Source organism: Entelurus aequoreus, linkage group LG23 (assembly GCF_033978785.1).
Source record: "Entelurus aequoreus isolate RoL-2023_Sb linkage group LG23, RoL_Eaeq_v1.1, whole genome shotgun sequence".
NCBI classification, from domain to species: Eukaryota; Metazoa; Chordata; class Actinopteri; order Syngnathiformes; family Syngnathidae; genus Entelurus; species Entelurus aequoreus.
This window is the reverse complement of record NC_084753.1, coordinates 6367720-6382161: the sequence shown is the minus strand read 5'-3', so window position 1 is coordinate 6382161 and position 14442 is coordinate 6367720. Positions and strand designations below refer to the sequence as shown.

The 14442-nt window shown below is 38.7% G+C and overlaps 1 protein-coding gene across 1 annotated transcript in view; it reads right to left on the bottom strand.

The window, feature by feature from the left end:
• The window catches only part of parp1 (poly (ADP-ribose) polymerase 1), a 31781-nt gene extending 22471 nt beyond the window's left edge, over positions 1-9310 (bottom strand). Inside the window, exons 1-7 of the mRNA XM_062034820.1 lie at positions 9050-9310; positions 5618-5783; positions 5409-5524; positions 2748-2962; positions 1385-1475; positions 1176-1292; positions 932-1108 (exon numbers count right to left, since the gene is read on the bottom strand). Of these exons, the coding sequence (XP_061890804.1) occupies positions 932-1108; positions 1176-1292; positions 1385-1475; positions 2748-2962; positions 5409-5524; positions 5618-5783; positions 9050-9172 (1005 nt within the window). The 5' untranslated portion in view covers positions 9173-9310. The remainder of the gene's footprint in view (positions 1-931; positions 1109-1175; positions 1293-1384; positions 1476-2747; positions 2963-5408; positions 5525-5617; positions 5784-9049) is intronic.
• Positions 9311-14442: the final 5132 nt, after the last annotated feature.

Genomic DNA, 14442 nt, shown 5'->3' with positions numbered 1-14442 from the left:
AATTTGAGGGATTGGTGGATGAGGAATAACTTCATAAAGTGAGCTTTACATGTTTATTTTGTGTGTTGTGTTGTGTGACATTAACATTTGAGCAACGTTGAGTTATTGATATATTGTTATTGCTCTGCACTATTTGGAGTGTTACTATATTGTGATTGCACTAAGGTTTGATTTACCGTAACAGTATCACTGTTTTTTACCTGTTTATTGAATCAGGGAAAAGTTCCCCTCCACTATGTGATATCAATGTTGCACTACATGTTATACCTTGCTGTTGTTAAAAGATAAACAAAACACCACGTCACTGACTTTACCTCGGGGAAAATAATAAAACAGCTGTTTATTCATTTTGGGAGGTGAACGGACTTGTCAGAACGCTGGCTTGTAATCTATTAATAAAGTTTGACTGACCTATCTGACTGTTTTGTTGACATTGCCTTTTTAGGATGCATAACATAACCCCAGCCTTTACTGTAGCGTCTATTTTATGCGCCTTATAATGCGGTGCGCCTTATGTATGAACAAAGTTTTAAAATATGCCATTCATTGAAATTGCGCCTTATAATCCGGTGCGCCTTATGGTGCGGAAAATACGGTAATAGTTTTGATCAAATAAAATAAAAATCCTGTTTTGGATTATCTATCACTTGTATTTATTCTTAAAGAAGTAGGGGGGGAAAAAATTGGAAAAAAGCCATACAGCCCAGGTCTGTCAGAAAGGTTAGTTTAGGTGTGCGCTATTTAAATTTTCAATAACTATACACATTATAAGCCTTACAGGGTTACCAATTTGTAAAATCAAACCCTGATAATATTAAAAACCAAAATGGGACCACAAACAAAATCTTGTTAGGGCCACAAAATGCTAGCGACCTACTGACAAAGGGCCTGCGCCCCACCAGTTGAGAATAACCTCTATAAAAGGACCTACCTTGGGCATGACCCAGTCACTGCGCGCGGGCTTTGTTGTTTTGTATACGCATTTGGTCCAAGCCGAGATGTCCCCCTTGCAGTAATAAGCATCCCCCTTAAACACCAGCTGGCCGAAGCACTGCTTGCAGGCCTCCAGAGCACCAAAAGCCATGCCGTCGGCCAACATGTCCACCACCTGTCAATCATAAATGTTTAACAAAAGATTGACTTGAAATGGTACGATTACGTTAAGGTCCACTTACGTTGGCTTCTCCTGAGGGAGGCTCTTGCCTATTGGCAATTAGAAGCTCCTCCATGTCATTGGTTGAACAAAACTTCCTTAGCTTGTCTTTAATTCCCCATATCAGCTTGCTTTGGTTCTGTACATAGAGAAAAAGTACAATCAGATGGAGAAAACCACAAAGGTGTGTTGGACACATACGGCACTGTTTCCAATTGAAACCCAAGTAACCTTCAATTCCTCTTCCAACTTTTTTTTCTCCTCCTCATCTGCCTTCTTCTGTTTCTTTGAGACTCCATCCACTTCTTCGCATGTGCGCTTTCTGAAAGGGAAGAGGGTGAAGACGTTTGGCCAAAATCCACAAAGGCTAAAGGAGATAAGGTTTCGTCCAGATCGGGACATTTACCGTATTTTTCGGACTATAAGTTGCAGTTTTTTTCATAGTTTGGCCGGGGGTGCGACTTATACTCAGGGGCGACTTATGTGTGAAATTATTAACACATTACCGTAAAATATCAAATAATATTATTTAGCTCATTCACGTAAGAGACTAGACCAGTGGTTCTTAACCTAGGTTCGATCGAACCCTAGGGGTTCGGTGAGTCGGCCTCAGGGGTTCGGCGGAGCCTCCACCGCGGAGGTCAAAACACACCCGACTCATCTAGTAAATAAAAACTTCTCCCTATCGGCGTATTATGGATACCACCTAACAATGTTCCCTCTAATTTTCCATCTGATTTGCAAGTGTGTAATTTGTTGTGAGTTTATGCACTGTGTTGGTTTTGTTACATATAACTTTGTCTTGAATTTGAAAAAAAAAAATTTTTTATTTTTCACTAAAGAAGGGTTTGGTGAATGCGCATATGAAACTGGTGGGGTTCGGTACCTCCAACAAGGTTAAGAACCACTGGACTAGACTTATAAGATTTTATGGGATTTAGCGATTAGGAGTGACAGATTGTTTGGTAAACGTATAGCATGTTCTATATGTTATAGTTATTTGAATGACTCTTACCATAATATGTTACGTTAACATACCAGTTGGTTATTTATGCCTCATATAACGTACACTTATTCAGCTTGTTGTTCACTATTCTTTATTTATTTTTAATTGCCTTTCAAATGTCTATTCTTGGTGTTGGCTTTTATCAAATACATTTCCCCCAAAAATGCGACTTATACTCCAGTGCGACTTATGTTTTTTTCCTTCTTTATTATGCATTTTCGGCCAGTGCGACTTATACTCCGGAGCGATTTATACTCCGAAAAATATGGTAATACATAGTAGTTATCTTAATTGTCCTCAATGTTATGTGCCCTTATAAAAATAAAGAATGAGGTCATTAGAAAAATAATTGCTTATATTAACAATTTTCTCTCAAAAAATCATTGAGGCTAAAAATTGTTTTATTTGATTACTTGATTAAATCAAACAAACCATTCAATAGATTACTAAAATAATCAATAACTGCAAACCTACAAACAAGCCACTTTAACATAACCTCAATGGCAGAAATCCCAGGTAGCAAAATGTTGACCATGTATTGTAAATAAACAAAATATAAACTACCATAATTCAAAATATTCATCTCACCCTTCTGATTTGACTGCAGGGAGCCTCTTTTTAAGCTCCTCCATGTCTTCCGTGCGCAGCACGTTGAACCCCTTTAGCTGAGCACCGCTGTACTCGGGCTTGAAGTCCAGCTCCTCCCTGCGCCCCACGAAGCACGCCGTGTGGTACCAGCGATCGATCAGGCCCAGCTGGGGCTTCTCTGGGTCCACCGTTTTCTTCGATACGCGGATGTGATCCTGTGAGCAGGGACGGCAGCGTCACTTTTTACAGCTAGAAATGCACAGGCGCAGATCACCACAACGTATCCCACAAGACAGGATGTGTACTTTCTCATGTGGTAGGGTGGATGAAAGGCCAATTAGAGCACAGGTGTCAAACTCAAGGCCTGGGGGCCAAATCTGGCCCGCCACATTATTTTATTTGACCCGCAAAAGCCTCGAAATAATATGCATTAATAAAATGCTTAATCTTTTCTTACTAAATATATTTTTTATTTTCCTTTTGACATAAAAAATCATGTACTGCATGCAATTGCATATAATTTCAAATTCAATATTATCAAAATCAAAATATTATATTATGTATTCCAAAAATATTTTTTGTTAAAATAAAGATAAATACTGTACTTAAATATCTGCTTGACTTATGATTTCAAAAGAAATGATCAATCAAATTGTAGACTGTAAAATTGACAATAGTTTTTACGGTTAAATTCCGCCGACTGAGTTTTTTTTTTACCGTAAAATCAACTTTGGTAATGTTTTTTTCATATACAGTAAGACACTAAAACATTAAAAAACAAACAAAAAAAACATTAAAACAACAAGATTTTACGGTAAAAAAAAACAACCTGGCAGCTCTGTTGCTTGAATTTTACCGTTAAAAACAGTGGTTTTGTTTTTCCATTCCATTCATTCCATTTTTTTATATGCTGTATAATAAACACTGCTTTTACTGTAAAATTCTGGTGACTGAGCTGCCCGTTTTTAAAGTAAAAATGTTTTTTTTTTTTTTGCAGCTTATGTAAAAAAAAAATATTGTTAATGTATTATATACATATACATGTATATTCATATATTATTCATTGTTAAAAGCAGCCCTCTGAGGGCAACCATAACTGCAATGTGGCCCTCAATGAAAACAAGTTTGACACCCCTGAATTAAGAGTGTAGTTGCTCTGCCTAGTGGGAAGGTTTAAAAACCTTTTTGAGAAGCTGTAATGTCTAACACCCCATGAGGATGTACAATTTGTTATGTTGTACTAGCCTGTGATTTCAAATATACAGTGATTAACTGCTTTTTACACATGTATGACAGTTAGGAATGATAAATTCAGGGATTCCCCGCAGCATTTTGTTGTTAAGGCGGCCGCCTTAACAACAAAGAGCCACAGCCGAAACTAAAGTCTTAACAAGCTGCTCCGCTTAGTTCCGCCTCTGCGTCTCTGTAGCACCCAGCATTGTCCCACCCACAGAACCATCTGATTGGTTACACGCAGAGCGGTAACAGCCAATCAGCAGTGCGTATTCAGAGCGCATGGAGTCAGTGCTCCTGCGGTGGGGTGAGCAGAAAGGTGTTTAGCAGGTAAGCATAAGGCAGCGGACTCTCCCCAAATTATAATAAACACCTCCCAGTCAACTACTAGTAACATCACTATGAGCCCGCTGACGTTCTAGAAAAATAAGTGGCAGCTCAGCTCGCTTGCAGTCCTTGAGGTGAAGGCTAATTAGCTTTTAGCGTAATGTTAGCTCACTCTGCGGTGTGTGCGTTACGGACAGCAAAGCCCTGTCTGTCTGAGAGAAAGACAAGCATTATTGACCTACAGTTAACAACTCAGTTATTTCACTTGACCTTTTTCTGTGTTGAAGCGGCAAAAAACGACATTATGTTAAATGAAGAGTTTCCTGAAGCTGTCTGATAGTTGATATAATAATGTAACAGCCCACATGAACTCCATGGTGTTCAGGGATGAATAGTCTCCCCTATTGTTATTGTACTATTTTTTCCAGTTAGTTACAGTAATCATTAGTAGTAGCAGCCTAGTTTTGAATGGCAGGGTCCCTGCTATCACACGTTGATAAAAATAAAACATTTACATAATAAAATCAACTACAGGCTTCCCAAATGCTGTAATAAACTAAGCATGATGAGTTGAGCATATGTCAGCATGTTGCCCCACTTTTAACTCTTTTTCCAAAAGCTTATTGCAAACGCTCACTTACAGTAAGTCAATTTGACTTAGTAAGTCAATTTGACTTAGTAAGTCATTATTTTGACTTAGTAAGTCATTATTTTGACTTAGTAAGTCATTATTTTGACTTAGTAAATTACTAAGTCAAAATGTTGACTTACTAAGTCATAATAATGACATACTTAGTATCTCAGTTAACTAGGACTGTTTTGTTTTTACTTTACGGAAAAAATATCGAGATGTATATCGTATATCGCCATTCAGCAAATGGAGCGGAAAACGACGAGGTTGAGACGTGATGGCGACAGGCCGAGTTACACCGATCCTTACCCCCACCCCCTTCCCCGGTCCGTCTGCCAGAAGAGACACCACCTTAACTAACACATTTTCTGGGGGAAACACTGTAAATTATTTTTGTTTCTATGTCCATTACTTTTTCTGGACAATGCGCTGTGAAATAAGAACAAACGTGTCCTTCTGTGTGCACTAACCTTTTCTATCTTCATGTCGCAACCTTTGCAAGTGCTACGATTTGATTTGGCGTATTCCACCGCAAAGCCATTCAGCGTCTTCTCTCCTTTACTGCCACCTTTCTGTTCTTCTTTTCCTAAAAAATAAATTAAAAATCCCTACTAAAAAAAAACCCCAAACAAAACACAATTGATGAAATCATGAAGAATTTGGAGAAAGAGACACCAACCTCCAGTAGCTGCTCCGCCGCCATCAATGGCGCTCTTGACCTTTTCCTGGTCTTCCCAGCGGAGGTCAGAAAAGCCGGCAATGTCGGCGGGGCTCTGAGCTGCTGCTCTCAGCCAGAAGCAGGAGAAGTGATGCCAATGTGGGACCTTGCCATCGAACATTGGCGACTGCCAAGGAATAAGCAAACAGAGTTTAAACCGCTGCGATACAGAATATCAGATAATGGTGGGAATCGCAAAGTAGCGCCATACAACAGCAATTACATCACAGTAGGTTTACACAGTATTGACCAGGGGTGTCCAAACTACAGCCCGCCAGCGTCTTCAGTTTGGCCCGCAAGACGGCATGAGTTTAATAAAGCACCACACCACCAGGTGGTCTCTGAGTGCCACATATTTGCTGCCATTTTGTGGACAATGTGATTGAATCTGATCTATGACCCTTGAATGTACTTTTACATTGTAGCACAATCCAAACAACCTTCCCTAGTCATTTATTACACAGTGTTGGCGTTAACGCACTTTTTGTGTCTTTTTACGCATTGAAATCAGAAAGAACGCAGGATTCCAGAAGCCTGCACATCCCCCCGGACGCAAATTCTTTTTTACTGCCCTTTTTTTTTTTTTTTTTTTTAATTTGACTGATTATAGATAGATAGTACTTTATTGATTCCTTCAGGAGAGTTCCATCAGGAAAATTTAAATTCCAGCAGCAGTGTACAGAATTGAGATCGAATTTAAAAAGTAAATAATGGGGGTATAAATGGAAATAAAATATTACAATAAGAATAAAAATAAAAAGCAACAATAAGAATACAACTATAACAGTAAAAATAAGAATATAACAAGAGAAACTAGGCAGTATTGACCATGTTATGAAAAAGTATTGCACTGTTATTGTTTTGCATCCCCTGTTATCGCATTCTGTCTGTGTTTTGTTTTGTTTATATTTGCCGGATCGTTTTTATTGGACGTAAATGTTGATTCGCCGAAGGTTTTATCAATGACAAATACTGCCTCAGTTTGCACTCGGACAACTTTACCGCGAGGGGCTGTTAAAAGAAAGAGTTGATGGTAAACACCACGTTGAGTGTAAAGTCAACCCTTTTAACTTCATCTTATGCCATGTCTCCAGTAAATGACTTGTTTTAGTCTTTGTGAGTCCATGGAAACTTCACTTTTCTTTCGAGGATGGAGACAGGCTAGTTGTTAACTTCAAGCTAACCAGCACCCGACCAGACTCCTCCACCCCAAAAACATACTTTGTAGGTCAACAAACAGGGCGATTATGTGCCTTTTGAAGTGTTAATGTGCAATGAGTGTTCAAATTGAGTCTCTTGGAGAAGTGGCTGACAAGTTAGCAAGTGTCGCTCGCATCGCTGACAGTGACGTCACCACCGTCATTGTTTACTGAAGCAGAGATGCTGACTGTGCGTTATGATAAACGCGCATGCGTCGCCAGGCTCTGCTTTTTATCCATAGACTTATCAGATTTAATTTTTTATTATCTATAGTAGGGGTGTCAAAAGTGTGGCCTGGAGGCCATTTGCGGCCCGCAGCTAATGTTTTAAAGGCCCACGGCACATTATAAAAATACTATTAAAATAAACAAAAATATAACTAAAGTGGAATGAAAAAGCTTACAGGTGAATTGTAATTTAGAAAAAGTTGCAATGTTGACTAATAAAACAAAACTGTTTTTTTCTTTAACTGTCATTGCGCAAAACATAATATTGAATCAAAATCAATGTTTTTATGAAAGATTGACCTATCAAAGGCTCCGATTACTTCACATCAAATATTCCAGTAAGAAAAATATTTTTTGTGGAAGATTTTGCATATTTTGTGTGTTCGCCCTAAAAAAACAGTTTTCTTTGACAAAAAGGGCAGAAAACAAACAAATCTAAATTAAAAAAAAAACAACAACATAGAATTGACGGATAGGTCTGAAGTTGATGTAGACGCCAGAGATTTAAGCGTTAAATAAATAATGCATGCATGCCCTGGCACACCATTATCATCATTTCACTTTTTACACTGAAATAAATACACCTACAACTTTTTAAAAACAAATGAAGAAAAAACTACTGGCAGCGGTAAAGTTTAGATCCATGAAGGAAAGAAGAAAGTGAATGAATGTTTAAATACATTTACATATGCATAAAAGTTTGTTTTCTTTTGTATTATTTTTTTTTTTAATGATCTAAGTAACGTTTGACAACCTTTTTCCAAAACACAATATAGAATGTGAGATATAACAGGATAATGCATACATGTATCATTTGTTTTCAAAACACTTACAAAAAAGTGGGATCCCAAAATTTTACTGTGGCACCCCATTTTTTATGACTTGATGGGGTCCCGTTTTGATAGTTAAAGTTAAAGCAAGAAATCTGCGTTCAAAGAACTCCGGCTTATTAGTGATTCCCAGAGCCCAAAAAAAGTCTGCGGGCTAAAGAGCGTTTTTTATTCGGGCTCCAATACTATGGAATGCCCTCCCGGTAACAGTTAGAGATGCTACCTCAGTAGAAGCATTTAAGTCCCATCTTAAAACTCATTTGTATACTCTAGCCTTTAATTAGACTCCCTTTTTAGACCAGTTGATCTGCCGTTTCTTTTCTCCTCTGCTCCCCTCTCCCTTATGGAGGGGGAGTTGCACAGGTCCGGTGGCCATGGATGAAGTGCTGGTTGTCCAGAGTCGGGACCCGGGGTGGACCGCTAGCCTGTGCATCGGTTGGGGACATCTCTACGCTGCTGACCCGTCTCCGCTCGGGATGGTTCCTGCTGGCCCCACTATGGACTGGACTTTCGCTGATATGTTGGATCCACTATGGACTGGACTTTCACAATATTATGTCAGACCCACTCGACATCCATTGCTTTCGGTCTCCCCTAGAGGGGGGGTTACCCACCTATGCGTCCTCTCCAAGGTTTCTCATAGTCATTGACATTGACGTCCCACTGGGGTGAGTTTTTCCTTGCCCGTATGTGGGCTCTCTACAGAGGATGTCGTTGTGGCTTGTACAGCCCTTTGAAACACTTGTGATTTAGGGCTATATAAATAAACATTGATTGATTGATTGATAATTCTGAGGTCTCAAGGTTAGCAAGTATGAAGCGACCCCGGACGGGACAAGCGGTAGGAAATGGATATATGGATGGGTGACTTTAAATAAACGCTGGAATCGTCGACTTTGATGTGAAAGTGCTATAAAACGTAGATAGTGTTCAACACCCACATGGAGACATCTCATTCATGGCAGCCATATAAATACCAACTTTGTATGGATTAATATTCCCTTTACGCGAATTAATCCAAGTAAATATTATGACATAAGTAGGGTTATATCAACTATATCGTCAAAAAAAGGTCATAATGTCCAAAATATTATGGTGTCACGCTAGCTTGCTGGCTAGCTCTCCTAATACGTTACCTGCACCATGATGGCCATTCTCAGCGAGTTCTTCTCGATGTTTTGTTTGCATTTCTTGCACGACGCGCGGCCGCTCTTGGCGTATTCTGCTTTGTACAGTTTATCTTCTTGGGAATCCGCCATTTCAAAGCTCGACGACGACGAGACAAACTTCGCCAAGACGACCAAAGCGACAACAATCAGAGCCGCAGACTCCCGCGTGTCTTCGCGCACAGAGGAGTCGGGTGTAGACAAGAGGGCTCACTCCGACCCACTTTCTGTTTACCGACACGGGGAACCAAAATTGTTACTCTGTGTGCGCTTTATTGTTGACATTTTGTGATCTGAGATATAAAAAGTGTCATATTAAGTAAAAATAAACATTATTTCCTCAAAATCATCTATTTAAACGCTTTTTAGATACTTATATTATTCTGAATTTAAAAAAAAAAACTTTCATTGCTTTTGTTTTATGATCAGTGATCAATATTTTTGTTTGGCTTTTTGTTCTTGTTATGTAAATTTTATTTTAAATTTCAAACCCTTCAAATGTGAATGAATACAACTCGGTAATGTTAGTTTGGCAATTTCGCCCCGGTGACTCATCTGTAGTGAATAGACGATTAAAAGACTGCCGGCTCCAGCTGCAGACAGCACTAATCGAGTTCAGAGAACAGAACCTATGGCGGGCCAAATGGGACAAAATAAAATGAGTAAGTACGTCTTTAAATAATTAGGGCCCGCACGGCCCATTGTCATAGGAATCCCAAAGGGAGTCCTTTTGCAATGGGACGAAAGGACCTATTGAAATTGTAAGGTTTTACTTTTATTATTATTCTTTCTTTCTATCTTTTTTCTTCCGCAGCTTTGCGCACTACTTTGCCCGTCTTAACATGCTTCAAAACTCACCAAATTTTATACACGCATCAAAAAACGCGAACAAAACTCTTTAGTGGAAAAACCAAACCCCAAAAATCAAAATTGCGCTCTAGCGCCCCCTAGGAAAAAAACAGACACAACTTCCTCTAACTCCCAGTACGAATATGGTAGAGACATGAAACAAAAACCTCCATGTAGGTCTGACTTAGAGCTAGATTTCATACACTGACATCCTTCAGCAAAAATCTACAGGAAGTTGGCAATCACCCCTTCAAAACAAAAGTTTCATAAAAACACTAATTTTTGCCTCTTTAAGCTGTAATTTGACCCCCTTAAAATACTTCAAAACTCACCAAACTTTTTACACACATCAGGACTGGCGGAAATTGCGATCTAATAAAAAAAAAACCGAACCCCAAAACTCAAAATTGCGCTCTAGCGCCCCCTAGGGAAAAAAAACACAGACACAACTTCCTCTAACTCCCAGTACGAATATGGTAGAGACATGAAACAAAAACCTCTATGTAGGTCTGACTTAGAGCTAGATTTCATACACTGACATCCTTCAGCAAAAATCAACAGGAAGTTGGCAATCACCCCTTCAAAACAAAAGTTTCATAAAAACACACATTTTTGCCTCTTTAAGCTGTAATTTGACCCCCTTAAAATACTTCAAAACTCACCAAACTTTTTACACACATCAGGACTGGCGGAAATTGCGATCTAATAAAAAAAAACCAAACCCCAAAACTCAAAATTGCGCTCTAGCGCCCCCTAGGAAAAAAAACACAGACACAACTTCCTCTAACTCCCAGTACGAATATGGTAGAGACATGAAACAAAAATCTCTATGTAGGTCTGACTTAGAGCTAGATTTCATACACTGACATCCTTCAGCAAAAATCAACAGGAAGTTGGCAATCACCCCTTCAAAACAAAAGTTTCATAAAAACACTAATTTTTGCCTCTTTGATCTGTAATTTGACCCCCTTAAAATACTTAAAAACTCCCCAAACACACATCAGGACTGGCGGAAATTGCGATCTAATAAAAAAACCGAACCCCAAAACTCAAAATTGCGCTCTTGCGCCCCCTAGGAATAAAACACAGACAAAACTGCTCCTTGGAGGAAAACACAGACAAAACTGCTTGTAACTTCCACTAGGAACATTTTAGAGACATGAAACAAAAACCTCTATGTAGGCCTCACTTAGACCTACAATTCATAGATTGACATCCTTCAGGAACTAGCACCTGCCAAATATGTGGGCCCGACCAACGCTGCTTGCAGCTTTAATTATATATGTAATGGAAAATAACAAATGTGTCATTATATATTTAAATTAATTATAACTATTGAAAACATTTACTAATTGTATTAATCTCATGTGAATCATAACTTACTTAACTATTTTCTCATGAGAAGTTTATTGTTTTATGAATTTCATGGCTGCAACACGTGCCAAAGTAGTTGGGAAAGGGCATGTTCACCACTGTGTTACATGGCCTTTCCTTTTAACAACACTCAGTAAAGGTTTGGGAACTGAGGAGACACATTTTTGAAGCTTCTCAGGTGGAATTCTTTCCCATTCTTGCTTGATGTACAGCTTAAGTTGTTCAACAGTCCGGGGGTCTCCCTTGTGCTATTTTAGGTGCCACACATTTTCAATGGGAGACAGGTCTGGACTACAGGCAGGCCAGTCTAGTACCCGCACTCTTTTACTATGAAGCCACGTTGATGTAACACGTGGCTTGGCATTGTCTTGCTGAAATAAGCAGGGGCGTCCATGGTAACGTTGCTTGGATGGCAACATATGTTGCTCCAAAAACTGTATGTACCTTTCAGCATTAATGGCGCCTTCACAGATGTGTAAGTTACCCATGTCTTCAAAGGTCCGTAATATCATGGCTTACCTGCAGTGATTTCTCCAGATTGGTGAAATCCCTAAATTCCTAGCTTGTTGAGAAATGTTGTTCTTAAAACTGTTGGACAATTTGCTCAGGCATTTGTTGACAAAGTGGTGACCCTCGCCCCATCCTTGTTTGTGAACGACTGAGCATTTCGTGGGAGCTGCTTTTATCCCCAATCATGGCACCCACCTGTTCCCAATTAGCCTGTTCACCTGTGGGATGTTCCAAATAAGTGTTTGATGAGCATTCCTCAACTTTATCAGTCTTTTTTTGCCACTTGTGCCAGCTTTTTTGAAACATGTTTGCAGGCATCAAATTCCAAATGAGCTAATATTTGCAAAAAAAAAAAGCGTTTTCCAGTTCGAACGTTAAATATCTTGTCTTTGCAGTCTATTCTACTGAATATAAGTTGAAAAGGATTTGCACATCATTGTATTCTCTTTTTATTTACCATTTACACAACGTGACAACTTCACTACTTTTGGGGTTTGTAATATCTATTTACTTGCTCATATGTTTTTATCAATTTATTTACTCATTTATTTATTTATTCACTGAATACAAACAAATGTGCTAAAAATAGCTATGAAGCGAACATATGTAGATTTAAATAAGCTTTGCTTCTTCCTACTCCTTTTTTGGACTTGCTGTAATGAGGAACTGGATATATGTGTGTGCGCGTATTGTTATCATATTGTAATTGTATGCATGTTCCAACTACACTAACACCATAACCATATTGATTTCATTATTTCATGCTTCAATTGAATACTTAATGGTTTATTCATTTCATGACACATTAAAGTAATTATTTAAAGTATGTGTATGTGTATGTATATGTAAGTATATGTATTCATTCAATTTTGTTCTATTTGGCCCTCCATAGAATACAGATGTCGCATTCGGTATTCCTTTAAGGATACAGTAATCTTAACAATAACTACCCCAGCAGGCACGAGTTAACAAGTTAAAGGTGTTTAATGATAATACAAGCATGTTTAACACATATAGATTCCTTTCTTTCATGGAGACAAGAATATAAGTTGGTGTATTACCTGATTGATGACTTGCATTGATAGGAATCAGACAGTAGTGATGATAACGTCCCGCATTTTTGAATGGAGGAGAAATATGTCCTCCTTTCTGTCCAATACCACATGAAAGTGGTTGCTTTTTTGGCATCTTATTTGTCCAGCTTCCACACTCGTTTCTATACACTTTACAAGAAATACATTGCTTTCCGAGACTCTTATTTTGTTAGCGCAGGCAGGGAGAAGCAGCGCTTTTATTGTGAAGACAGGAACTGTGCAGTCGGTCTTTAGAGTTTTCGACAGTCTGTTGAAATATAAAGTGTTTCTCGCCTTCCTGTCGGTTGTTTTTTCTTAATAATGAGCTCACATGACCCTCGGGTAGGGATGATGTTTGATAAGAAATAATCGAGTTCGAGCCCATTATGGAATCCTCTTATCGAATCGATTCCTTATCGATTCTCTTATCCAGTCCAGATAGGTTGTTGTATATGGGAAAAAAAACACAATATTTGGTTTAACAAGAGCTCACTTTTATTTTATAAGAAAAAAAATAAATAAATAAATATTGAAAATAAAATAAAATAAATAAAGTGAAGTGAAGTGAATTACATTTATATAGCGCTTTTTCTCAAGTGACTCAAAGCGCTTTACATAGTGAAACCCAATATCTAAGTTACATTCAAACCAGTGTGGGTGGCACTGGGAGCAGGTGGGTAAAGTGTCTTGCCCAAGGACACAACGGCAGTGACTAGGATGGCGGAAGCGGGGATCGAACCTGCAACCCTCAAGTTGCTGGCACGGCCGCTCTACCAACCGAGCTATACCGCCCAAAAATAAATATTGACTGTTGTTACCCAAAGTATATTAAGTGGGATTTTTCAGAAAAACAAATATATACAGTAACACAAAAACAACTTGTCTCTGTGATCACTATAGGTGTATAAATAATAAAATGGTGTTAAATAAAATCAGTCCGTGCTCAAGGGATTCGAGTCCATGGAATCGGTTCTTTTCTTATCGAACGGTTCTTTTCTTATCGAACAACCAGGAAAACCGGTTTCGAACATCATCCCTAGCCTCGGGTGCCGTGAATGTCAATCAAGTGACGAAAGTGACGTCTTGGTGAAGATCGCAAATTTGTAAGTCTATTTTTTCAACGTCTGGCAGGCGATCGACTGACACACCCGACGTAATGTGCACCCCTGCCTTAGAGCCAGTAAACTATGTAAAGGCTCCTTTTCATACAAATAACTGTCCGTCATTTATTGAGAAGCAACTTTCTGTGCTCTTGAATTGATATTTTAAATTACACAGGGGGAAATGAGATTTTCTGACATTTGGGGTTTTTTTTCTACCCTGAATATCACGCCCAAAAAGGATTGTAGAAAACGTGAGGTAATCCAACAAAACAGCAAAGACAAAAACAGAGATACAAAAAAAGCTGATATAGAAATAGAGAATAAAACATGAAAAAAACCAACACTCAGGCCATTGGAAATCGATGAGAGGTGATAGCTTGCTTTGAGGTAAAGTGTGTTTTTGGCTTATCACAGATCCTGCTGCAGGATTATTGGCCTTTGAGTTGATTTGTGG